General features: G+C 47.3%; 1 protein-coding gene across 1 annotated transcript; it reads right to left on the bottom strand.

Moving 5' to 3' along the window:
• Window positions 1-2,270: 2,270 nt before the first annotated feature.
• Window positions 2,271-26,429, bottom strand: METRNL (meteorin like, glial cell differentiation regulator). Its single transcript, XM_041459492.1, has 4 exons — window positions 26,131-26,429; window positions 20,193-20,581; window positions 3,866-3,925; window positions 2,271-3,216 (listed from the first exon to the last, which is right to left on the bottom strand). The coding sequence occupies exons 1-4, from the start codon at window positions 26,241-26,243 to the stop codon at window positions 2,900-2,902; spliced, it is 879 nt and encodes a 292-aa protein (XP_041315426.1). The 5' UTR covers window positions 26,244-26,429; the 3' UTR covers window positions 2,271-2,899.
• Window positions 26,430-27,563: the final 1,134 nt, after the last annotated feature.

The raw sequence follows: 27,563 nt of genomic DNA, 5'->3' as shown, positions 1-27,563 counted from the left end.
AGTTTCCCACCATTCAAGCAGCATCTGACAAACCTCAAACAGACCCTGTAGACACCCACAGAGTTTCCCAACCCACCTATGTGTCACCACAGCAAGCTCTGCATGGCTCATACCTGGGAGGTGATTTAGCTCACCAGTGGGCTCATGGAAAGTCAAAAGAAATTGGGGGTTACCATGGAAATTGTTTTCACCAACAACGCAAACCACACACTTGCCAGAGTTCAGACACAAGAACACAGCACATGCCTTGTGCCTATTTATGGGCACTGTTGCCCAACTGGAGGGGCTCTTACAGAGGCAATTCAAGTTCATTAGTTCTGCTTCCTAAGGAACAGATAAGTCAGCCTGTTGCTTTTAAGAGGAACTCAATTATGCTAATTAGGTATCAAGAGGAAGCCCTTCATCTTCAGAGAGCTGCAGTGGTAAGAGAAGCAATGCTTTGCAAGCACCTGCTCCACCTCTGTCCTGAGTCACCTCCAGCCAGGGTCTTTCATTAGGTGGCAACAAGCCTGTCCCCACATGACTGCATCAATATGTCATTTGCCTCTCATTACAGAGTGCAGTCAGCACATGTGAGCAAAGACAGTCATTTTTAATCCATCCTTTCCATCCCTGACTCCTCTGCCAGACAAGTCAAGCTATAATCATGTTTCAAAGACTTAAGGGTGAGCATTTTGGCACTGGATTTTAGGGCAGTCAGTCTCTATTAATCTCCCTCTGTACAAAGCACAGGGTGCAAAGGGTATTTTTAAATAAAAAAGTCTACAAACAACTTAAACTGCCATAAAAATTGAACTGCAGCCAAAGGTGGAGCTCCAGGGCCAAAGCCTCCCCAACTGTTTGTATTTTGCTTGCACTGTCCTCATAAAATACTGGCTGAACACTTAATTCAGCCTCTTCCCCTTGCTCCTGCAGCCTTGCAGGGGAAGATGAGAGGTTGTCTCAGGTTGGAGACAATTCCAGGAACATATTGTTCTTCTCTTCTCATCCTGCCAGCAGTCACTCTGCGCTGGAAAAAGCTCATGAAGCACAAGAGGAGAGGAGAAGTGCAGGGCTTCTGAACCGCCCACTCAGCTGTGCTCGGGAGTTATCCCAGTGCTAAATCACTTTTTTAAAAGCCTGAAAAAGGCTGGGTTGAGATCCCCAGAGGAAGCAAGGCCACAGAGAGGGATTGGAGTGAACCATTTTACCCCTCTACTGGTGCTGGCTCTTTTCAAATTCCAAGCAGGCTGCAGGGAACCTTGGGCTGCACACAACGGGGTGCTGGGTTTGGGGCTTTGGCTTACAGGAGGCTGGAAAGCAGAAGGGGTCAAAGCAGCAAATAGGTGGGTGCTAGATGGGGTTAGAGGTCCTTGCAGAAGTAGTCACAGTGCCCTGGAGCCTCTCAGGATCACCTTCACACAGCTAAAAGAAACTCTTCTTCTCCCACTGGCCCACAGAATGAATCCTGCTGAGAGGAGCTCACAGAAACACTTGCAGAGGGATTTTGGTTTCACTTCAGGCCAGTATTTTGGTACAGCCCTGGGGCTTTTACCCCTGATAAAGGTCATGGGACGTCTCTTTACCATCCATCTCAGAACCTCCTGCACCCACCCAGGACCACCCCCTGAGCTGCCCTCCCCAGGCCTGAGAACCAAGTTACACAAAAGAAAGGTGAGGGACCAGGTAGAAAGCAACACTGAGTAGAAACTTTTTATTTAAAGAACCTGACAGCCTAAAATAAAATTGGAGCAGTGGAGAATGCTGAAAAATGAATATGGGCAAGAGATTAAAATCCTTGTGAAGGCACCATGTGATGGGGAACAGCAGGACTGAACAGAGGGAGAGCTCCTGTACCTCCTCTGGGACAGAGCCTGCAGAGGTGGCACAGCCCTATTCAAGTGTTTATTTCTCACAAGGTGGCCTGGCCATGTCCCCCAGGACTCCCAGGCATCAAGAGTCACCTCTTGCCAAGCTACCACACTTGAAAGCTTCAAGCTAAACATGAAGGGGCAGCCTGCCTTTGGAGCCAGTCCCAAAATAACTCCACTGGCAGCAGAGAGAAGAACACTTAAAGCCTCGCCTGCACACATGTCTAAAAATCTCCAAAAATAGCTCTTGCTTCCCCTTTGAAAGAAACCGTGGTTCCCAATGCCTCACAGGAACTCTGGTCCTGCTCAGTGAAGCCACAGAATAAGCGAGCAGCCCAGAACTGATCTGTGAGCACATCTGGACTAGCTGAGATCAGCCTTAAGAAGAAAGAAAAAAATAAAGATTTTAAACAGCATGTGTCAAATCCAGGGACCTTTATTTCTCTGGAATGGAAAGAATTTGCCAGCCTGGACAAAAAATTGCAGGTGGCAATTGTACATTCTTTCAAATTAAAAAAAAAACCAACACACACACATAAGAGTTTGGCTCCATAAATTTCTGTCATAAGAAACAACTTTGAATTGTACACCAAGCTTTTTACAAAGCATCAATGTTAAGATGTTTTACCGTGCTCTATCACATTCTTGGCCATTTATACAGAATACGCCATACCAAATGCTACATCAGCTTAAGACATTTTTAAAAATTAGTATTAAAAAGATACAAAGGCATCTTGGCTTTCATTTGGGTTTTTCTTTTATTAAGACATGGGAGTTTTCTTTGTTTGTTTTCCTAAGGAAGTCACTAAAAAAATATAATAACTTAATTCATAAGGACAAGATTGGTTAAAAATCCAGCCTTTCTTGCTTGGCAGCCCTCTGAGCTCGTACCTCTGTTGCTTCCATGAGCCTGTGAGCACTGCAGGCTGTGGGGTCTCAGCCTCCAGCTCTGTCCAGCCTCAGTGACCAGGTTTGTTCAGAGTTTCCACTGCAGCCAGGAAACATTCCTGGCCAAATGCTAAAAGTGATCTTCGGCCAAACAGGGGGTTTCAATCTGGGCCAATCTCACATGGGTTTAGCCCTTTGTCTTTTGCCTCTTTGTACATCCTTTGGAAGTCTTTGAAACGAGGGGCACAGCCTAACCTGGCCTCCCCAAAGTGCATACGTCCCGTGAAAAGGAAGTCTCCATCTCCTGGCTTCACCCCACATTCCAGCAAGGTCTTTATTTGTCCTCTCCAGTTCCCACTCTCCCCTGTCAGCTGAAAGACTTTGCTCTTCTGCCTGTACAGTTTGTTGACACCGACGTGAATTATGGATTCTTGCTCTTCTGCCTCGTTTGTTACGTTTTGAATGGAGCCTCTGATCACTGGAAACAGAAAAGGGTTTTAAGGATTAATTGCACAAAAATGCTTTGGAAGACCCTGGTCCAAACTCAGGCCTGTGCAACCAGGGGAACTGACTTCACTACAGCAGCCCAAGTTTTGGTCCTTTGCTATTCTGAGAATTAAGATTATCCAGTAACCTCCAGCATATATTTGCATTTCTTAAAGTTTATATTTGTAATCTGTTCAGCAAAGGGCACCCACATATTAAATTCAAACAGAGAAGAATTATATCAGAAAAATAGCATTAATCATGAAGAATTCTAGCAAGAAGATATGTGCTAAATGCCCCCTGACAATGTACTTTCTGTTCTTCAACCATTACAGATCCAGCTAATGCTAATTTCCCTTTTTAAAAGGGAAGCATGGACAATTAGTGAAACTTTTGGTGTTTTGTCAAGTCGACCAACAAGAAGTAACGGCCTCTCCTCGATGCACCCAAATCCTTGACCTTCTACCATGGTTGCTGTATCACTCTGGCCACCTTGGGGAGGTGCCAGCTGGGCAGGCACTTCTGAGCTCCTCAGAGCTCTCCACGTGCCCAGCACCCTCAGACCACATTTACTGCCAGGTGTGAGGAGGGGTCTGTTGGTGTTCATGGGAGGAGAGGGGATTGAGAAGACATCAACTCACCGAAATCACTAGTGCAGACAGCCAGGAGGACCTCAGTGTCACTGCAGGGTCGGCAGGGAGCTGCACAGGAAGGGTCACAGTTAGCAAAGGACTAGAGAGCAGCAAATAAATAAATTTAAATAAATAAACCATTTAAACTAAACAAAAACGTGGCTGACAAACACAGCATGGGCACAATCACTCCAAAGATCTGTCTGGCATCTCTACCAGCACAAGAAGTGGGGGCTAACCACAGTTAACCCTAGAGCCTCCATGGGATTTTTGTACCCAAGCAGGAATAGGGATCTCTTTACCAATGCTGCTGGGATATATTGTCTAGCAAACATTGCACACACTCACTGCACTTATGCAAAATCTGTTTTGGTTCTGGGAGCACTGGCAGGGTGCTCTGCTGTAAATTCACTCAAAAGCCTTTAGATCATGTGTCTTTTATACTCTGATGGCAAAACTTCTCTCTTACAATTTCTATCAAGTGTTGTTGGGCCATTTAGTCATCACCACATCAAAGATCCAGGAGGTTACAGAGTGGGGGGGGCAAAGAGGGGAGGGAAAAACCCCAATGCACGTGTTGGAGGGCGTTGAGGCAGAGCAGAAACTCGAGCCCATATCTGCTTGAGCTCAAGCAGCACAAAGACCATTTCCTGTCCTGCTGGAAACATTTGGATATCTGCACTAATCTAATCAATGCAAGAATGTGGCTTCTCTTTGTACTCAGCCAGATATTTCTGAGGAGAAGGTGCTGTAGTTGCAGTACAGATGTTTCTATAACACCCTGATGAGTTCAGGAATTTGCTTATTATCAGGACCTGCCCTGCCTGGCCATGCTCAGCGAGTCTGCCCACACTGGCACGTGGATCAGAGCCTTGTCTGTCACCTGGTGTCACCTCAACACACCACCCAGGACAATGGAAACCCTGGATCAGCACAGGCACAGACTCCAGCAGAGCAGGGCTCCACTGGAGGTGACTGGACAATGAAATTCCATCACACCTCCACCACCAAACTGCAAACTGAAGCCACACCCACCCCCAAAAAATTTGGTTTTTGACCCTCAACATCTGAAAACACTTGGTTTAGATTCCCAAATAGTCACAGCCTTCCTCTCCCCCCACCTGCTTCCCAAAGTTGATCCATTGCACTTAAAAGTAGATTTGAGTTTGTCCACAAGACACAGCTGGTGCCCCTCCGATGCTCTGCCACCCTCCTGTCAGACAGCACAAGCCACCCTCTGACACAAGACATGGCAAATCTCTTCTTTTTTCCAGGGACCCAGAAAGGCAGTGATCCAGAAAGAAGGATTATTGAACCAAATCCACCAGATTTGCTCCAGTCAGATGATTCATACACAGTGTAACACGCTGTTTAATAGGATTAAAGGAAAATTAAAATGCACAATTTTGGGCAGGGATACTTGAAGGAATAATTCAAGAAGCTTAAAAAGCTCCAAAAGAAGAGACAAGGAATAGACAAAATAGCATCTGGATCAATCACATTTCTGTTAAGTTTGAATACCTCCAAAGCTTTCAGAAACAAGCCAGCTTTCCCTGCCCTTCTTTCCCCACATACTATTTCAGCTCTCTTTTTCAGAAAAGTTTGGAAAATGTTTAATATAATGAGAAATGCACAACCAGATGAAGCCTGGACATAACTGGAGAACTAGAATAAATTCAGGCTAAAGATACTTCAAGTTTTAGACTCAAGAGATTTTGATCAGTGGCTAGAACAAATAAAGAAGTTTCATCTGACAAAGAAAATTGTAACAGAATCACGGAATCATTCAGGTTGGAAAAGACCTCTAAGATCATCGAGTCCAACCATTACCCCAGCACTGCCATGCCCACCACTAACTCCTGTCCCCAAGTGCCACATGCACACAGGTTGTGAGCACTTCCCTGGGCAAGTCTCAGTGTGTTAGTCACTAAACCTCCTGCTATGGATTTGTTTCATTCATGGCACCTCCCAAATCCATCCAGGGCAGAAGAAGTCCCTCTTCCTCAGGCTCCCTCTGTCCAAATGAGGACCTGACTTAGATCAACCATACAGAGGGAACTTCCACAAATCCCACAGCATTTTCACACGGACACAAGCTCCAAAACAAAGTACAGCTGATGGACATCCTCTAAACCCACAGCTGGATTTCAGATATTTCATTCTGGAAAGACCTTGCAATAAAAAGGCATCTCATTTTTTTAAGTCTTGGTTTAGACCAGACACCTCTGTAGTTCATCCAGCCCCATCAAAAAATTGAAAACACCAAAATGACTAAGGCATTTCTGTTCTCCAAAGGAGTGTAACACAAGCAACAGGATTAAAGATGAAAAACAAAATGCTTTAAAAGTGGTTCCTTCCATTTAAATAGACTGACACAGTAATAAATCAAATGAACAAACCTCCATGTGTACACAGAATCAAATCATTTTAATTGTGGACCCTAGGCAAAATCCTGCAGCCTTTTTAAATACAAAGGAAATTAAAAATGCTCAGCATTGCTCACACTAATCATTACTTAAAACCTGTTTCAGGTCCAGCTGACTCACAGCAGTGTGGTGGCATGTGAGCTGCTTCAACAACCATTCTCCACCACCCATCTCTGCAGCTCCAGACAGATGAAGACCAAAAATCCTTTTCTGTGGGACAACTCCCACATCTGCACTCACAGAGTATCAAACAGATCTTGCAAGTGGCAAAAACAAGGTATGGAAGCACAGATGGAAAGCAAGTTGTGAAGGATTACTGCTGAGGTAAATGGACCATTAAAAAGCAAATAACATCCACTGGCTACAACCAAAGCCTGATTTCTATAAAGGCTCATAAAAGAAAATAAATCCTTAGGAGGTGGCAATGCCTACACTTTGTTTTGAATCACAGCCATGAAGGAGTCTCTGTGTTTAACACAAAAGTTCATGGCTTTAGCTTCAGTTCAGCACTCATTCCCTTTGGATTGGGCAGCAGGTGCTCTGCTCCACCCATAGGTCAAAATAACACACACACCTCAGGCTAGAACAGGAAGCAACCTTATAACTATTAAAAAATAAATTTAAAAAACCGAGCCCAAAAAAAGGACTTCACTCGTGCACAGCAGGTGAAGATGTTCATTTTCTGAGGAACTGGGCCTGGTTGCTAAACAAGGCAGCTGTGTTTGGCAGATCCTGACTCCCTGGGGATGTCTCGAGGGCTGCCCAGGTTCTCACATCCAAAAGCAAGCCTATGAACTTGCAACAACAACATTAACGTCAGCTGCTCTAATTCCTTTAAACTCGGTGAGCCAAGGAACCTTAATTCATACAGCAGCAGGAGAGAGGTGGGGGAAAAAAAGCCATAGAAAAGCAACATTTTCCTGAAGTCCTCTGAAGGCCAGATGCCTCTAACTCAGCTCCACCAGCAGTGGCATAAAGCCTGCATTGTGCACGTCGGCCGCCGACTCTCCTGGGAGCGCCTTTGATGGATTTTGACAGTATCCTGACCTGGAGTAACCTGAGGCAGCCCTCTCCCTCCAACACCCAGTGCCTCCAAAGGCCTCTCTATTCACCTCCCCGCTGAGGGAGATGTAATTACATCATTCCTCACAAGCCAGCAGTCATGTCCCAGCTGCTTTGAGCGATTTGCCCTCTGAACCTGGTGCTAGTGAGGAGGACGAGGCGATGCTAACAATAGACCGCACTTGTTGGCCAACAGTTTCGTCAAACACGTTGCTGGTCCTCTCCTGGACCTCTCCACAGGGAGGCAGAAATGCTTGGTAAGAGAGGGATGTGAGAGATGCCAGCCTCAGGTGGTTCCCAGCTCTGCCAGCACCAGGGAGCTGGGTGTCTAGAAAGGATTTTTCCCCATATTGTGGATGATTTGAGCACCCTTTAGTGCTGCAGTTTACACTCTGCCCAAAGAGTGGTGGGAGGTGTGGCTGGCCTGTCTCAGCTCACACACACTGCTCAGTCCTTCCTCCTTTGGTTTGCGTGCACACAACCCTTCTTCCCTCGGAACAGAGGAGGTGGGGTTATGGAGGGGCCATGGTGGAGGGTGGCAGCTCCCTGCAGGACACATGGAACCGAGACGTGCTGGCTCTGGCTGCAGGCGTCACACAAACCACATGAAGGGGCCTGGTCTTCTTTTGAAACATTTGTGTTTCAACAGCCACCCATGGGTCTGACTGACCCGACCTTACCCCAAAACCAGCTTCCAGCCCACAAGAAAGAAGTTCCTTCTGCCTGTCCAGATTTTTCTCGACACACTCCATGACATCACAGCTATCAGAAGACCCCACGAAGCCCTGCTGCAGGTCCCTGCCCACCACCCCAACTCCACTCAGCGAGCCCAAAAGACTCTCCATCCTGTCCCCAGAGAGGCTGTGCTGAACACCCACCCCTGAGCCAGCAGCACACACAGGAAGAGACACGTTTTAAGCAGAAGTGAAAATGTTAAACACAAAGTAATTGCAGAAAACCACTTCACCGAGGAATACCCTTTGGTTTCGTGAAGAAGCGGGCGCACGCGTGCCGTGTGGTGAAGGTGTGGATGCTGGGGGAGGAAAGCACAGAGCTCTTTATCTGCTCTTCCACAGCACACATCACCCACACCTCAGTACTTCTGAACAACCCTTTGATGAGCAATCAGACCTTTTCAAGCACCAAGAGCTACCAAGGAGGTCCAGGCAGGGCTGAAGTGTTGTTTTCTGTTCGTTTTTCTGATTAAAACAAGTAGTCTTTTCTCTTCGACACATTCAGATGGGTCTTGTTGCAGTCCCTGTACTGCAGCACCTCCAGGCACACCTGTGTGGGGCCACCGACCCATTTCCCTCAGCCTGACATCAGCCTTAGTTCATGTGGAACAAAAAAACCCACCCACACCTTTCCAATTCTTGCTGCCAGCTCTGTAACTGGCAGCACCCAGACTGGAAAGGGCATCATAGGATGAGTCTCCTTCCTGGAAACACAGAGGGCAGACTTCCCAGAGCAGATGATAAAAATAGAGATGTGGTTTCTCCAATAATGGTGCATTTCTGTGTTATTTTTCTGAGTCCTAAGCAAAAATTATGATGTCTCAACTGATTACTGGATCAGTGATTTAGATGAGAGAAAAGAGTTTAGGGACAAACATCACATGAGCAAGAAAAAAAATAATAAATCTTGCCCTGATCCTGCTTTAACTAATTACAAAGTGAAATAAATCGTGCTAATTATTTCTTCTTAAGTATGCCTGTGCTTCCCCTCTGAAGGAGCATTTCTTCCATGAAGCAAACATCTCACAGCTCATATCCCAGACCAAAAAAAAAAAAAAAAAAAATAAAAATAAAAAAAAAACCAAAAAAAAAAACCAACCTGCTTTGCAGTGGAGGTGGACAAGGATTTGGTAACCACTCTGGTTTACCAGGCTGTGACTAGTCCTTTCCTTTCTTGATACACCTCAACTTTCCTCACCACCTCAGAAAGCTCTTCCTGAGCAAGCCAAAACAACACTCAACCTCAAAAGCCTCACAACCAACCCCCACACTGAAACACCACCTAGAACTACATCAGTGCAGCTGCACTGCCAGTGCATCTCGTATTTAGAAGGAACTGGAGAGCAGCAGAGCTGCATCCAGCACACCTGCATTTAACACAATACCTGCAGCCACACAGTGAGGGAAAACAGGGCCAGAAGACACAGAGCCTCTCCCCAGCTGGGCTGGAAATTACTGACACCCTGTCACAACACACAGAGGAGCTCTCTCATCACTCCTTTGTTTTACAAGGTTTTCCTGTCTTTGGATGGGGTAGGATTACAGGGCTTTCTGCAAGCACTGCGCTTTTTCCAGCATGTCAGGAGGAAAACAGCAAGTCAGGGAACAAACAGGAGAGCTGGGCTTGTCCTGCTCCCAGCCCTCTGCATCAATAAGCCTCAGACATGGGACCACAGAATCACAGAACAGCCTGGGACAGCAGGGACCTTAAAGATCACCTCATTCCCACCCCCTGCCATGGGCAGGGACACCTTCCACTAGCCCAGGTGGCTCCAAGCCCTGTCCCACCTGGCCTGGGACACTTCCAGGGATGGAGCAGCCACAGCTTCACCGTGCCAGTAACCTCCCTATCCTCAGAGCAAAGAACTTCTCCCTAACTTCTAATCTAAATCTCTCCTTCTTCAGTTTACAACTGTTACTCCTTATCTTATCATTATCTACCCATGTAAAAAGACACTCTCCCCTTGTTTTGTTACTCCCCTTTAAGCACTGAAGGCCACAATGAGGCTTTGATGAATACAAGGTTAATGCTGTGAGTAACATAATGAGAGGTTAGTGCTCTTCTGAAGGCAGAAATGTTCATCCCTCTCTTTGCCAGAAAGTCAGTCTGAGCCCCTGTGCTGAGCAGAAGAGGCAACTTGGGACAAGGATCATGGGCACAGACAGAAAACTCAAAGATTCTCTTCTTCTTCCAGCCAAGATTTGGTACAGGACAAGGTGGTGATGGAGCAGCTGAAACAACGTCATGATGCTGCAATGGACATCCTTCCCTGACCTCTCTGTATGCAGAAGGGACACCACTGATTTTAACCCTCCAGAAAAGGAAGTGTCAAACCCCATTCCTTGCCTTCTAACACTCAGTTCACATATGTACAAGTTTCCAGAAATAACTTGGAAAATGTAGACACTGGCCAAGAACAGTTTAAACCTGCAAATAAATTTAATGAAATGCAGACTTTTGCAGGCTGTGGCGTGGACTGTGACAAGAGAATCGAGTCAATACCACTTCCTTCCTGCAAAGAAAGAATAAAAAAAGCATATTGTAAAACCTCACTATTAGAGATGTGATGACCTTTGTGTTCTGAGAAACGTTAGGACAAGAGATCATAAACCAGACATTTATCTTTTCACAGAACTGTCTTCCAAGAGGGTATTAAAGTCCCTAAGTACCAAAGATTAACTATTTATGTAAACAATGTGAGGAAGAGATTTGGTACTAGGCAAGCTCTGTTTGCAACAGCTTTCAAACTGAAATTGGCTCAGCAGATACAGAGCACGTTAGGATCCTTTGGGATTGATGCCTTTTTGCTGTTCCAAGATGCAGCAGCCATTCTAACAAATGAGCTGAAAGGTCAGCTAGAAAAAGCCATTTGTTTAAAATTTAAACCAAACCAAAGGCAATGAAAAACCCACAGAGCAGTTTTTATTTAAGCAGCATTAAACATTATTAAACTCCACCTCCACGCATGAGCTGCATCAAGCCAGGAGAAAGGATGAGAAGTGTCACAGCTTCAAGACACTTCTTGCTGTCCCTCCTCTTTCCTCTCTGTGGCAAACCCCAGCACTGGGGTGGGCAGAGACAGAACAGTGACTGGGTCAGTGCCAAATCCCAGCCCAGCTCCTACACTTACCCATTGCATCACAGCTCTAGAAAAACCCTCAGTTACAGTCAAGCCTGCAAGATATTGTGTCCAAAAAGCCCCACTCAGCAGATCAGATGTCCAGTTAAATTCCCCTCTCTGCACTGCAGCAGCAGAGCAGAAGTGTCTCAGCAACCACCCCAGCCAGGTTCCTGTGCAAGCAGCACCTGTACACATCTGCTTTTTTTTGTTTTTTTGCTTTCCTCCTCTCCCTCCCTAACTGCAATTGAAGGGAAAAGATGGCAGCAAGATAACTGCTGGGAATTCCTCCTGCTCTACGTGCACAAGACACCACTATAAAGCCATAAAAATCAGCTCTATTTGACTATCTCACAGAAAATCCCTCTCTCCTTCCTCAAACCTACCTCTACTGCCCCAGGGGGATTAGGAGTGGGAAGCATGGGGAGAAATGAGTTGCTGGGAGCCAGAGGTGCCTCTGGATGGTTGAGGAGCTCCTGTGATCCCCTCTGACCTGCAGCAGAGGGGATGGAGCAGAGTGTCCCTTGCTGTCACCCCAGGAGAACGTGCCAGCACTGCAGCCCTGCCACACAGGAGCAAAGGAAATGCTTCCCCTACTCAAAACCCACCAAGACTTATGGCTTGGCTCATCCCCTCCCAAAATTCACTCTGGAAAGATTTCTTCTTTCTTCTAAAGCAAAAGTCATGCCAAAGCCTTGTAAAAGCTCACAGGTCAGATGCAGGAAAATGTGAAATTATTCAGTTTTTGATGCCCTGTTGGGCTTTGTCTCTGATAGCTAACACAGAGCTCAGCTGTCATGCAGTGCTTGCGCAGCAGAAAATGAACAAGTAAGGTGTTTTTCACTCCCATGCCCTGGGGAAATTGTGCAGCCAAGCACTTCTCCCTGCCCCTGCCAGGGCTACAGGAGAGGCTGCAGCCAGCACCTACTGCTCCACCAGGCTGGAGCCCTGCCAGGAACACAAAAGCCTTCCCTCCCTCCTCCTCCCCTTCGGTCCGGTCCATTAATGCCTCTGATGGAGAAGAGGAATAGAATTAAGAAACAAGTGGCTGGTTAAAGATAAACCCTGAGAGTGGAGTAATGACAGATCAAAGATTAAGTGAGCATTTAAAGAAAAAAAAAAAAAAAAAAAAAAAAGAAGCATATGTGCACTGAGCTCCACACAGGTTCTTCTCTTTCCTGTTTCTAGAAATCAAATTCTTTTTGGTATGTGGGAGAGCTCTGAAGGAACAAGGCCAGTTTTCATTATAAAACTGTGTTTATTTGGTCAGCCTGTTCTTGAGAAGGGTTGTGAAGGGGCTACATCTACCAGTGAGAGATGTTCGATGCTGTAACATTGTCCAGTTAATCTTAAAAAAAGCTACCTAAAACTTTTAATTTGTAACAGTAAAAGCTTTGAGATACATCACCTTTTCTTCCTTAAAATCACACCCTGCTTGGTCATATCAAGCCCATTCACCAGTTCTACACAGGAACATTTTTTTCCCTCTCAGATTTCTGACACCCACTTGCAGATAGAAGCAACTGATGTAAAGCCAGCAGCAGTTCTGGTGGGGCAGAGGGGCATCCTGTACAGACAGGAATGATCCTGGGAGGCACACAGGGCAATGGAATGCCAGACAAGCTGTGTGCATTCCCAGCACCTCTGATCACTGCAGCTCTCCCAGGGCTTCAGCACAGAAAGGATATGGGCAAATGTGGTGATGCCCATGGCAGGAGTTAACGCTCAGATCCCATGAAGGAGTCAGGATGTGCCCATACAACCCACACCAAAAAATCCTTCCACAAATCTGAACCAGAAAAAGGTTAACTGGACCAAGGCTGTCCTAGGGCAGCAGCTTTTCTGAGCCAGTGTCAAACCTCCCAAAGTCAGACCTAAAATATCACAGCTTTAGATCCAGGATATCTTCCAAGTATCTGTGCAATATTTCAGTGAATATTTGCTGGCTTCTAGCACAGATGGAGGTGAAAGAGATTTTCTGTCCTGCAAATCAAGACTCCAGCACAGGAAAGATCTGGCCCACGTTTCAGTCAGTGGGAAGAGGAATGCAGCTTCCCCGCCCTCTCATCCCTTCTTTAACTACAGCCTCAGGAATTAGCAAACTAAACAGTTCTGCAGAGCAAGCACAGAGCATTATTAAAGACTGCCAAGCAACTGGGCTGGACTGCAGCTCTGCTTGTGGGACCATCTTTGGTGGTACACAAAGGTCAGGGCAGAGCAGAGCCCCAGCTGCCTGGACAATACACCTGACTGCTTATTGGTTTTGACTGCCCACTGAGTTGAGAAATAAGCTAACGGCATTCGTGGCCAGTCTAGCAAAAACAAGCTGTTTTCTCTCCCCCTGTCCCCTGCAGCTGTGTATTTATCACTGCAGCCCCACTGTCACCTCCTCTGCCCACTGCAAAACCAACTCCTGCCCGACAACATCAAAGGACAAGCAGGGCCAGAGAAGATGCTGGCAAAGCCATTTTCTTGGGAGAAGGAGAGATTAAATTAGGGAATCCACCCAATTTTGGTGGGGGTTTTCTTTTAAGCGTTCTTAGTCCAACATTTTTCAGACCCCAAAACATCACCCTTGCTCAGTTCCAGGTGATGGATGGGTGTGTGCATTCCCTGAGCATCTGAGCAGCACTTTGAAACCATTCCACACAGGAAAAAAAAGAAAATCTATATCTTTGTTCTCCAGCTCTCCCACCCAGTCAATCATTCACCACAAACCTGACCAATTCAGGCACATGAATAACTGGAGCAGGTTTCCAGCTTCTCAAAATTATTCCCACTCCAGGCAGTGTTATAGAGCAGCCAGCCTGATCCAGCTAGGTGCTGCTCCATGACACGTGGTTCAGTGAAAAGCCCTCAAAAAGCAGCTTTAAATGTGTTCTTTGCACATTAGGGCTAGGGAATGCTGGTTATATTTTAATGGTTACTTTGTACCAAGTTTTGGGTAGTATGGGAAAGTCAAAGTTAGCGTGGACAGGAGGCTCCTGCAGGGAGGGGGAGCACACACCCAAAAAAATCCCATTTGAAATATGGAGCAGGAGTGTCAGAAGGATGCCTTACACAGCCACTAATGGCAGTGTGTTTTGAGAAACTGCACTAAAGGTTGTTTTCTGATATTTTTCTCTTAAAACTTGTTTATGGCCTTTTAGAGAAAAGTCAAATAATTGAAGCTTTAGGTGCACAGGTGAGAGACCCAGCAAGGTGTGCTCAGGCTTTTAGGGCAGATCCATCAACTTTGCTGTTTATTATTCATTTCTCCAGCAAGCCCCAAATGAGAGGGATGCAGTATCAACATGTTCTGTGCACTTCATAGAGTCACAGGATGGTTTGGGTTGGAAGGCACCTTAAAAACCACCTAGCTCTAACCCCTGAACCCCAAGAGGTAGGAGAGTTTTAACCTGCACGGAAAACAGGGAGGGGAGAAATACAAAGCAAGGCATTTTCCTCATCTGATGGGGGGGATTGGAGCAGAGCCCAGTGGTGCTCCCACTCTGCCACACAGAGCAGTGCCAACGTCTCAGATGGTCACAATTACTCAGGCAGAACCTGTGCTAGGCATAAAGGTCACGGGGACTTTCAGTTTCAGTGTTCCAAGTGCTTCTTTCCATCACCTCTTGTGCCCACGGCAGCGAGGAGCTCGGTCGTGGTTACCCTGGCACAGAGTGGGCACAGCAGGCACAGCCTCTGCTCGCCAGCCTTGGCACAAAACACCACAACGTTTCCACTCTGACAAGAAGTGAAAAATACACCAGTGTGAGGATGGTGAAGTGCTGGAACAGCACGCACAGAGCAGTGGTAGATGCCCTAAACTTGGGAACATTCAAAGCCAGCTTGGGTGGGGCTCTGAGCAATGGTCCAGGGAAGGTGTCCCTGCACACTGCTGGACTGGAAAGGTCTCTTCCAAAAGAAACCATTCTGTGATTCCACCACCTGCTGCCTCAGCTCACAAAGCTAAGCAGCGCATCCAGCCTCCAAGAATGAAAAAAAACTCTAAAGACTGGATATTTGTGAGGAACCAGAGGAAAGCATGAGACTAGGAGGTGGAATGACACAGAGCCCTGGGAGGATACCTGCAGAGACAGGGCAGATTGGTGCCCCACCTCTGCCAAACACAACTGCATCAAAGAGCAGAAGTCAAGAAGGGTGCTTCAAAAAGCCATTTGTTAGCAGAAACACTGGTATAGCCCAAAGACTTCTGAGCTTTCTGAATTTCTGATCTGTTTTCTCAGGACAGCATACAGGAAATAGCTGAATACTCTTAATTACTTAACTGGATTTATCCAGTTTTGCCTTGTTTTTCAGATACCCACACAAGTGTTGTACCTCCTATGTATTCATATTCTGAGCCAGGTACCCAGCATTAATACAGAAAACATATAAACCAGTTAATAGAATCTGCACTAAATCTGTAGATGCCATCAAGATAAAGGAGCATTTTTGTTAAAGTTTGACTTCTTTACTACACAGAAGCAGGTGGGTAATGAAAGGGCTTTCAATACACCCCCTGAGCTCTGACAACTAAATTACACACACCCCATGAGTGGGCAGTGGGAAGAGCAAACTACACAGCTTGAACAAAGCTGGACCCAGAGCTCCATGAGACACTCTTGAAACACAGACTTCAAGTAGCAAAATAAAGCTCCTTTGGTGGGACAGGGAGGAGGATTCACCTTCCTCTCCAAAACTTTTGGTCCAACCTACAGATTCTTGTTTCAGATTAGCTGAGCAGAAGGTGAGGTACTCAAAAAGTAAATTGTTGTCAAGGGACCTTCACAGTTTTGATAGAAATGTAGAGCAAGCAGTCTGCTGTGGTGCAAGGCAGACCTAACCCAGGCACAGCTGAGGAGCTCAGGTGGGTCAGAACCTTCAGAAAACTTGCAGGGACTGCATGGCCAGACCACTTTTGCCAAAACCTCCATCTACTTGCCAGCAGAGGCAGCATGGCTGATACTCAGAATATTTTCCTCCTGCACAAGCAGAAAAGATTAGAATCAACAGAATTCAACAACTGAAACAAGTTCTGCTGATTCTCCAATGGCCTCAGGCCAAAATGTCACAGTGCCTCAGTTCTTCACTGGGGCAAACACTGAGGCTGCAGAGCAGGAGCTGCAGCTGATGGACCAGCAGCGTGGATGGGAGTGATAGAGGGGTGCAGCCCAAAGCCTAATCTGGAATCAAAAGCACTTTCAGTCAACCATCACTTTGGATGTGAAGAGAGAACACACCCATGCAGATGCCTGAATTGTCAAGGTGACCCTGCTTAGGGACTACTCCCATTAAATGATGTCAGGCATGTCTGCCTTCACTTCCCATCTTAAGAAACTACAACCCCACAGAAATGCACTTTTTTGACTGTTACTATCACAGTAAAAAACTTCCCATACCAGATGTCAGCAACTGAATTAATAAAATCTACCAGCATAGCACAAATTCTTCCTACAGTTAGGAAAATTTTGAGAGACTGTGGTAAGGCAGAGCCAGAGCCAAGAAAAGGGTTAAATCCCGAAAATCTAGAAAATTGTTCAGACTGCTCTGTGTCATTCAACTTTTCAAAAAAAGGGAAAGGGCAATGCAGAACCTGCATGTTTTCTACCGAATTATTTGCTAGCCTCTGATTAAGTGGGAAAGAATGGCTGTAAACTAATAAAACTTGAGGATTTCTAATTAAACCACAGGCACCATGCCAAGCATTGTTGATTTGTTGATGCACCCTGCAATGTCAGGACTCTAAGGACACAACAGGTCATTAAAGTATTAAACAGATGACTTACACCCTTTAATCAGCGCCGGGATGCCAGGTTAGGAAGAGAGAGTAAATTCAAGGGCAGAGTACAACAATTATCACCAGGAAACAAACGCAGCACTTAGGGAAAGCGGGGAGAAGTTGTTAGCAAGTAGTTATTGCACAAGGAAAGGGCTGGATTGCTGAGCCCCACACCTGGGTCTTTTATCATAGGCATCTGAAGCAGCAAGGAAATCATGCAATATTTGCAATTTTCAGTTCTTTGCCGTCAGAAGAAGCACTGCAGCTTCCTCTGGCCGGCACATCTCCAACAGCATCTCACATCTTCGTCACCTCTTCACACCTACTGCCAGCTCTGCTCAACTCTGTCAAACTGCAGCTCAGCAGCTTGGTTTTTCCAGAGTGCAGCAGCCAAGAACATCAGCCACGCTTGTGAGCAAGGGACTGAAGTAAGGGTGGTGGGAAATGCAGAGCCTTGAACCCAGTTTTCAGCTCCTTTAAGGTCAGCACTTGCCTCTGCCTTGAGCCTCCTCTGCAGGGAAAAAAATCTTCAGTGATTTCAGTGATTGTAAACTCCCCCTCCAAATGAACAGCTCAGTAAAGGGCATTTAGTCTGAGGTTTCACAGAAAAACTAGAAGCAGCTCCAGAAGAAAGGAGGTCCACAAGCTGCAAAGAGCCTCAAATATATTGCTCTGTGGAAGCCTCACAAGGCAGCTATTTGGCAGTTCCCCCAGACGTACAGATATTTATAGGAAAATAAAAGTGCTCATCTAAGTGAGTAGTGGAAAGAGTCATGTATGGCATTTTCATCGTGTTTTCACCCTGCACAGCCCCTCCCCAGAGTCTGGGGATCCAAAAAAAGGCAAGAGAAATAATTTAAAATACAATAGAGATCCCTAGTTTGCCCTGAAGGCTCTGCTGATGAACTATTAAAAAGCTTCTTCTAGCCAAACTAGACACTTGGAGAATGGAGCAGATTCCCCACCACATTGTTTCATAAGACAGCACTGAAATTTAACCAGTGTCTGTTACAGCTGAAAATACAGCAGTCACTGAAAAAGTGATTTAATGTGCCCATTAAAGAGGAAGGCTGTAATTGGATGCAGTCCTCAGTTTGACTTCTGAACGTCCCTGAAAAAATACTCCCATCAGCTTTAAAAACCCCCAAGATTTAATGTGTAAAGAGGAGCATTTAGCTCTGAAAACACAGCAGTTTGTGCTGGCTTGTGCTGGTCAAGGATGTCAGCAGCAAGTCCTCAATGAGCAAAGCTCAGGAGAAACCCTAAGTGCAGACTAAACCCAGCAGTGACAAGCAGTGTTTCTGTCATATTGTTTTACTATATGCAAAAGCAATTTCAACTCTTTTGGAAAATAAAAGAGCACAGAACTTTGTAAGTGTAAGTGACTTCTCATTAGCCTGTCTGTGCCTCCATCCTCACAGCCTGACAGAGAAAGCAGCACTGAATCTGGGAACATTCTCCAAATAACTGATTAAACAATGTATTTAATGTCTTCTGCAATGGAATTTTACTACATAGCTGACATTCTGCACAGTGTATTCATCTTTGCACAAATGATCTTACTGGGAAAGCAGCTCAGCAGAGATACCCTGCTTCATTTACAGCAATTTTGGATGCAGCAGAGCAGTCTGCTTGAAATGCAGAATGCCCAATAATAAGCTACCACTTGTGAGCATGGCAAAAGTAAAGGCAGCGACTTCAAATGTAAAATATTTGTGTTTATATTTTTTTGTTGTAATGGCAAAGCTGCCACCTGTCAGTTCCCGAGGTTACTGCACCAGCCCTGAGCCCAGCTCAGCTCAGCTGAGTCCAGCTCAGAGCTGCACAAGAATAAAGCCCCATCCGAGCTGGCGTGACAGCATTTACCACTGGCAGGGCTGCACAAACACACAAACACGCAGTCCAGAGCCTGATGTGGAAAGGAGCCAGGGGAGGGGAGAGGATGGAACACGTTCTGCAATCACTTAGCCCAGAGAAGACACCCCTGGAAGATCCAGCTGCAGTTTAATTAGTCCCACCACCGCTTATCAAGCAGCATCTCAGGCAGAGCATGTGGCATCAGCACGGCAGAGTCTGGCCAGCATCCACACAGCTCTTGGGCCACACAGCCTCACCAAACATCGGGTTTACCCCGGGCTGAGTCATCCCAAGTGTGCTCTGAGGGCTCTTCTCGCTGCCTTCACCCAAAAGAGCAAAGGCAGCCCACATTTCAAAAGAGAAATCTGGTTGAAACAAATCCAGTTCCCCACTTAAAATACCTAAACCTTGAAATGCTTGCAGTCATTTGAGATAAACTACCCTAAATCTGCAGCTCCTTGGGGTATTCTGGAAATCTCCCCTCCTAGGTTTTGGGGATAACAGCTAGAGGTAATCCTGAATGGGTAAGATGCATGAACCAGATATTCCCAACTAAAGGGAATTCCCCTTTCACCCTGTCATCCTCCACAAATGCCAGTTTTTCTTCTCAAACTGTCTTAATTGCTCAGCACACTTAGGTCACACCTACAGCCATTGTTCCAAATGCTATTTAGTACCAGATTTTACAGGCTTGTAAGATCTTTCAGTTTGTCCACTCCTCTTTCCTGTAAGTTTTTCATTGGAGTAAAACTCCTCCCTACAAAACTTGTTTTTCATAATGGTTGAGAGAGAAGACACCACTGTCCTGCAGAAGTATTGAAGAGCTCTGCCATGACACAGTAATGCTCAGGAGAGTGTAATAAGGAGAGCTGAGGAAGGAACACATCATTTTCCTTGTTTGAATTTAAAAAAAAACCACAACAGAAAAAGCAATAATTAGGTCAGCAAGTAGCACTACTTGCAAAGGGGGAAAAGGAGTGCCTCCTTGTTCAAATGTTTATTATTCAAAACATGCAGTGGGGTCTTAAAAATGGAGTAAAAAAGTAGTTAGAAAAGTGTTACAGCAAGGCTGGGAAGGCCAGGAGTTCAGAGTGGGGTAAAGCTAGCTCCTGAAATACCCCCCACCCCTGCCAGGGGAGACTCCTGCACTGTGGCCCTCAACAAATCACTGGAGTTCAGCCCATGCCAGCAGCTTCCAAAACACAACAACAAACCAAAAACCAAATCAATTCTTCTGCAGTAGTTCTGTTTATAAAACATGTCCTTAAAAGCACACGAAACTCACAGCCAGCCACTTTCCCACTCCCTCACTCTCTGCCATCTGTTACACATCCAGTGCAGGAGGTGGGAGTCTGACAATTCCCCAGAACTCACCAGAAGCTGTGTGCAAATCAGCTGCTATCCCCTTGCTCATCAATTCGTACTGGAAGCCTGTAATCTTCCTGCTAATGTCCTGCTGAGGAGTGGCCTCCACGAACAGGCCCCCCTGGTCGTAGCCAAAGCAATACACTCTGCTGGGGCCGCGGTCTCCATCTCGGACCAAGAGTTTCAGTTCTCCAGTTTTTTCCAAATAAATATTTGCTCCTGCAGAGTCTTTGAAGGGCTTTATGCAAACAGTCAAGTGTTTGTAGGAGGCAGGTGAAATATTGGGTCGCAGGTTGACGATGAGTGCTCCCGTGGGGTACATCCACTCTATGGAGCCTTCGGAACAGCGGAGGTAGACCTGTTCAACATCCTTCCTGTGAGACTCGTGGGTTAAGCCACTGGAGGAAGAAAGAGAGAGAAGGTTAGAGAAATGACACAGCTAACAATGAGAATGTCAAACCTTCCAAAACACACAGCAAGAAATGCAGGAAGCCCAGGACATCAGTGGGTGTTGGCCCATCCAGCTCAGCAGCGCAGGTCTCTTGCAACACTTCAACCTTAATATTACAGGACAATTTTAAATCATCCCCCAGAAGAAAACATCAAACCACTAGTAATAGGCTTCAAAATTAAATAGGATATAAGCACATGACCAAAAGCAATTACATTACTACAGGCTCAGTTACTGCCCATCAGCTGAGCTGTGCACACTGAGTAAAACACGTAGGCTCAAACTCCCTTCCTGGTGGCTCAATCCAGCACGTTCTCCAGCTTCACAGATCAGACTCCACCTTTTTCCAAAGTACTTTGTTCCCCTTCCAAGTCTATATTCCCAATGGATCTGAAACTGGGAGGGGTGCCAAGCTCACCCTGTAAACTGCAGCTAAAGCAGTGCTCTGTGTGCTGCCGATACCCTCCAGCCCAGCTGGGCAGCACCAGAGGAGGTAGAAAGAGGAGAGGAGACACCTCTCTCCCTTGTCATGGCTGGGGAAGCACTGAACTGTGCTGCTTTTTTTGGTAGGAACTTGCTCCTCCTCTGCTACCCAGTATGAGGTTTAAGCTCAGTTTGTCATTTTCACTGATGGCTACCAGCAGACACAGAGCTGTGCTTAGTGAGAAAGAGAACATGTGGCCATTTACCATGGCCAAAAATGAACACCCCAACAACCATTTCACAGGGACCACAGGGATGGGATAGGAGGGCACAGCAGTGTCCCAGGGCCAGCTGCTAAGCAGGATGAGTAGTAAATCCCCATGGCTTGTTTGCCCACAGCCTAAGCTGAGGGAGCTCTGAACAACCCCTGCTGCCCATCACTGATGCTGATCAGGCCCACCAGCTCTCTACCCGAGGGACTCAAAGCCCTAAAACAAGACTGCAGCTGGAAGAACAGGCTGTGGGAAGCCTGATTTATTGGCTGCAGGATTTGGGCTGTTAGGAAAAAGTCCTTTGGTCCCAGTCTCTGTCCTGTCACAAACCTCCCAAGCGAGTCTGAGCAAATCACTTCACCACCAAGCTTGTTTCTCCTCCTCCTATGCTCTGAGCACCTTGTTCCCAAACACAAGCATCTTTTACCCTGTGCTTGTAGGGGACTACCAAAACCAGACTCTTTGTCACCTCATGGGGCTGCTTTGCAGGATTTTAGGGAAGCTTCACAACATTCCCACTTGTAGGCAGATGAATCAAAACAGGGGAAAAATAATTTAAAAGGATTAAGTGTGAGGTTACACAGGAAATCTGTGGCAGAAACATTTTTTAGTGTAGTGCAAGTGATGACATCAAGTCCTGGTTCCTCAGCAGAAACCTCCAAATACACAGTTCCCCATCCCAAAGACATATTTGGGTACTGAACAGGGTCTAAATTCAAGTCAGCACTTAGAAAGTAACTACAAGCAATGTGTAAAAGGGAAAAAACCCAAACCATATGGTTTGCATTTACTGTTGACGTGACTCATTATTGTGAGTGTCGGTGTGACCTACTTGATAGAGGTTACACGAGGAAGCTCAGAAAGAAAAAAGTCATATTTAATAACAATAGAGCCTCCAAACATGTGCTTTTGAAGAATCTTGAAAGCCACATCAAGAACACAGATGAGGAGGAAAGAGGGACAAGCTTTTAACCTTTAGACTCTTGCCCTCAAATTCAGTAGTACTTAACACATTCAGGAAACTTTACTTGCAAAGGGATATTTCAAGTTGACTGTAAATCCACATCTGGTCCACCAAATCAGTTTTCACCACAGCACACACATGATGCCACTCAACAGAAAACACAGAAGTCTGTTCATGTGCAAGCTGCAAATAAACAAAATTAAGCAGTGTAAAAGTTATCCTTCAGCAAAGGGGCAGAAAGTTGTCCTCACACATCACTTGTCCCTACTCAAGACATCAAAACAAGGACTTATACTGGCACATTCCAGCCTGAGTGCTTAAACAGAAGGAAGACACCAGGGGCAAAACGCTGAACTCATGCAGTGAAACTTCTGTTGCAAATGATCCCAACAACACCGAGGCAGTGAATTTCTGCCAGAGGAAAAAAAAAAAAAAAAAAAAAAAAAGCTACATTAATTTTGTTCAAACATTCATGGTGTTCAAACGAAAACAGGGTGGACTCTGAAATTATCTTCTGAAAGCCAATTATATCCCACAGGCAAGAGTGATGCCATTAGACAGATACATCAAGCACGAGTACCTGCACACATTAAGCCTTATAATAAAGGATGACTCAAAAGTTAAGCAGATTTCAAAATACATGTTCACATTATTTAACAGCAACCACCATCATCCAGTAAAACCTGTCGCTTGGCTTGCAGTCAGAATGACTTGTCCTCACACTGAGACTTTAACACCAGGTTCAGCTCTCACCAGCCACCCATCAGACACACCAGGTCCACACTAATGGAGACCCAGGAGCCCTTTTACTCTCCAAACTCACTGGAGTTTTGGTTTTTTGATCATATGGCAAGGACATGGGGCAGGTGTTTCATGGCTGCAGTGAGGAATGAGCCATCCACCCATTTTAAATGTGTGCTGTTTATTGGGACTTACTTCTGTAACAATCTACTTCTACAGCTACTTCCTCATGCCAGTCCTGAATCACTGCATCTGTCTCCTTGCTCTTCTCCCTTTCTGGCTTCAGCCATGCCCTTATGTTGGCCCTGAAAAACCTGTTGCAATGTCACTGCAGTGAGCTGTTAATGCTGCAATGTGCAGCAGGTGTTATTTAAAGAAAATGGAGCAGGAAGAATATTCACACTATCTACTTCAGTTATTTATTTATTCCATTCAAGATGTGCTGAAGAGCCCTACAAGCACCCATGTCTTCCCTGCAATGAACACAGAGAACTTTTGCTCCTAAATTGGAGAATTTAACAAGAGATGACAGTCTAGAGAACATTAAGAATTCCTCAGAGCATCCACCATACCAAGGGCAAGACTGATGGACAAAAGCAGCCACACAAGAGCTGAATTCTCCTGCCATCAAACATGCCAGGCCAGCATATTCCCTCAGCTGTCACTGGAGCACTTTTGCCCAAAGCACCACGAGGTCCTTGCAGCACAAAACCCTGAAGTTACAGCAAAAGTAATAACTGGACACATCATAGTGAAGTTTCTGCTTTCTCCTGGACAAAGCTTTCCTGGAAGCTCTCTGACAAGCTATTTATTAAGATGCTATTATGGCTTGTACTTAAATTGCAGGTGTCAAGCTGTGCATTGCATCAGATTTCCCTGGAAGCATCAGGGATACCCAGAGGAATCCTTGTGAAGCTCTTCATCCTGCTCTGGGGTATAAGCTCATCTCTTCTCCACAAGCTAATAGGGGAAAAAAACCCATATCCAGAATATTTTGGTTTTAAGACTGTTGCTTTTAGCAGACATGTATATAAAGGTGAGAAAACACCTTCAGGTTTACTACAGATGTCAAGACTCCCAAATCCACCAGCACAAGCCAGCCCATGACTTCACTGTGGGGAAGAAAGACTATGTCTGACATTGAAGTTCGTAACTTTTCCTAACAGTCAAGGTAAAAATCATCACATGACTTCAAAATATTATATTTTGCATTAAAAAAAAAAAGTGCTTTCTAACCCATATAACTCTTAGTATCCACAGTGAAATATTTAATTAGTGATATTTACTGGTACATCAAATTACTTTCTTTCCTTCTGAACTGCTGAGTTTTTAGGACAAGTCAGATGATGTTGAATGGCCTTAAGACTGCCAGCATTTCTGACAAAACCTGTTTGTCACCAGGAAGGCCTAAGTCAGCCTGGGTTACTTCATCCCCCCCAAAACTCCAACCCACCTGAACTCCAAAACTCTCCCACAAGAGACTAAACCCAGACTAAGCTCTGCTCTTCCTTCCCTGCTCATCCAACAGCTTCATCACAAAGCTGTCACCACGTCAGCTCACCAGAACAACAGCAGGTGAGTAAATGCAAGCTGGCACCTCCAGGCTCACCCCAAACTCAGTTACAGGATTTCATTTCGCCCCACCCCAAGCATCACCCCCTTAGCTGAAACTCGAGGCATTGCTTATTCCAGCCCTGCTCAGGTGACATGAGGGGTCACTGCTTGCTCTAAGAAAACAGGACAAAAATAACAGCAGGACAGAATTGCAGGGGTTTGTCACAATTCTTTTAAAATACTTGCTGCAGTACCAGTGGTAAGGTCCAGGTAAGGAGTGCAGCTGGGATGCTTTGGGATGCTTTGGTACTGCATTTTCAAGGTTGGTTTTGGGGGGAGGGGGGAGAGTTGTTTGGTTTTGGGTTGGTTTCGGGGTTTTTCTGTGTCTAAAGAAAAATCACAAATTAGGAGTTTGCCAGAGGCTTGATCCCTATCAAGCAGACTCATCCTCAAGTGAATTCACTGCTATTAACTACGCATCAATTAGCAAAAAAAAAAAAAAAAAAAAAAAAAAAAAAAAAAAAACCCAAAACAAGTAAATACAAAGCACCACGTTTCAGATAGTAAGAGATAAGAAATCGTGATGCTGAAAGTCAATCCAATTGTTTCCCCACTTTGAATTCTCTCTACTCCAAAACACCCTATTTATATAGGCTGGCCAAACTTTTATGTTAGAGGAAGTCAGATCTGAAGAGTTTGGAACTGTTTTACTCTCCAAGTAAGTCTGACCCAGCAACACTTGCTAGTTGAGCAGAGCTGCTTTTTTAAACCTGTAAAGAGGGGAGAAGGTCACAGACCCAACCACACGCGTTAAACATATTACAAGCAATTAAAGGAAAGATAATTTGGGAGATAAACACTTGAGAACTGGAGAGGTTTCTCAACCGGTGCAATTAGAATAAATCAGCAGCGCGGCCGCCGTGCCAGCCCCCGCTCCGGGAGCTCATCACCATCATCACCATCATCATCATCTCCGCGGGACGAGGGAGCAGGGAGAGATCCCGGGGCTGAGCGCCAAGTGCGGGAGCGCACGGAGGGGGAGCGCAGCGAGGGAAGGGAAGGGAAGGGAAGGGAAGGGAAGGGAAGGGAAGGGAAGGGAGAGCCCCGGGGAGGGAGGCGCTCCGCAGGTGCAGCGCATCCCAGCGCCGCTCCGAGCCGGGGCTGCCTCGCTGCTCCCCCGGGCGCCGCCGCCGCGGAGCGCTGGGGCCGCGGCGAAGACGGTCGCGGGGAGAAACTTCTCCGCGGCGGACTTGGCACCGCCCTCCCTCTCCCAGCCCCCCGAACAGCGCCGAGGGGAGCCCAGCCCGCCCCGGCCCCTCCATCCCTCCCTGCCCGGGGCCGCTGCCCAGCGTCTCTCCGCGGTGAGCCGGGAGGGAGGGAGGGAGGCAGATCCGCCCCCGGCTCTCCGCCGCCCCGTTCGCGGGCTGGGCACCACAGCGGGAAAGTCTCCCTTTTGTGTTCTGCATCAGCATCTTCCCCCGGCGGGACGGCCACGGACGTGGCAGTCCCCGCTCCCCCCTGCCCGGGCAGGATGCCCCTCACCTCCCCTTCCAGTTGCACAGGTCGCTGGAGTACTGAGCCGCGGCGCCGCCGCCCAGCAGCAGCCGCAGCCCCAGGAGCAGCGGCAGGAGCCCGGAGACCGGGGCGCTCCGCATGGTCCCCCGGCCCGGTGCGAACGCGGTGCAGGCGGCGGGGAGCGATGTGCGCGGCGCCGGGGCTCGCCTACATGGTGGGCAGGGCGGCGCGGCTACCCCATCCCCGGCTCCCGCATCCCGGCTCGGCGCGGCGCCGCTCGGCTCTGCCGCTCGCACCCGCTGGCTGCGGGCTCCCAGCTGAGGGGCGGGAGCGGCTCGGCCGAGGGCCGGCTCCTCCTCCTCCTTCCCCCTCCCGCCGCTCCTCCTCCGGCAAGGCCGGCACTTGCTGCGCCGGCAAAACGCGGCGCCGGATCGGGAGCAGCGGCCGCCCGCGGCTACGGCCCGTCCCGGGCTCCGCCGCTGCCCCGAGCCCCCTTGGCAGATGTCCCGGCCCGGGGTGAGAGCTCCGCTCCTGCCCCGCCCTGCCTGGGCTCCCCCAAGCCAGCCTGCGTAGGGAAGGGGCGATGACGGGCGGGAGCGAAGGGTTTCGTTTGGCCGGGAAGCTTTCTGAGGCGCGCTGTCTGCGCTGGGGCGGCCCGCAGTGACCCGCAGCCTGCCCCCGGGGTGCCCGCAGTGACCCGCAGCCTGTCCCCGGGGGTGCCCGCAGTCTGTCCCCGGGAGTGCATCCCCGGGTGCCCGCAGTGACCCGCAGTCTGTCCCTAGGGGTGCCCGCAATGTCCCGCAGTTTGTCCCCAGGGGTGTCTGCAGTCTATCCCCAGGGGTGCCCGCAGTGACCCGCAGTTTGTCCCCAGGGGTGCCCGCAGTCTGTCCCCAGGGGTGCCCGCAGTGACCCGCAGTTTGTCCCCAGGGGTGCCCGCAGTCTGTCCCCAGGGTATCTGCAGTCTGTCCCCGCGGTGCAGCCCCGTGCCCGCCCTGCACCTCGCTGCAGCAGGTGACTCAGCTTGCAGCAGGATCTCCGCCAAGGCGCGACTCCTGGTAGATGAAAGCTGACGATTTTGCTGCAACCTTCTTGTGTCTCCACTTACCGGGAAGCACTTGGGACTCGATCTTATTTGTATTACTCTTCACCACTTAATGACCACTCGGGATAACTCCTTGTGTTGTTTAATGTCCCGGGTTATTCCGTTGTTGACTTCAGATACTTAACCCTTGGTGACAGAGACCCTTAGAAGCCTTCCAGGACGTGAGGGAAGTGTAGGGGGTGAATCAGCCTAAAGCCCAAACTACCCGGGCCAAGATAAATAGGGGAAAAAAAACAAAACCACGGATGGAGGTAGGAGGAAAATGATCCAGCGGCACACATACTGTGCTCTGACATGCCAGGTGCCACATAATTTCCTTCAAAGAAGCAACAAGGGGGTTGAGATTGGTATTGTACAT

This window comes from Pyrgilauda ruficollis, unplaced genomic scaffold (genome assembly GCF_017590135.1).
Source record: "Pyrgilauda ruficollis isolate IOZ18807 unplaced genomic scaffold, ASM1759013v1 scaffold136, whole genome shotgun sequence".
NCBI lineage: Eukaryota > Metazoa > Chordata > Aves > Passeriformes > Passeridae > Pyrgilauda > Pyrgilauda ruficollis.
Note: the sequence above shows the minus strand (reverse complement) of the source record. Positions and strands in the feature narration are given on the sequence as shown.

Coding starts and splice junctions, on each gene's coding strand:
- METRNL (XM_041459492.1), bottom strand. CDS start 26,243: ATGCGGAGCGCCCCGGTCTCCGGGCTCCTGCCGCTGCTCCTGGGGCTG. Junction 3,926..20,192: donor TGATTTGCACACAGCTTCTG/GTGAGTTCTGGG, acceptor CTTCCTGTGCAG/CTCCCTGCCGACCCTGCAGT. Junction 3,217..3,865: donor TGTCTGCACTAGTGATTTCG/GTGAGTTGATGT, acceptor TTCTGTTTCCAG/TGATCAGAGGCTCCATTCAA.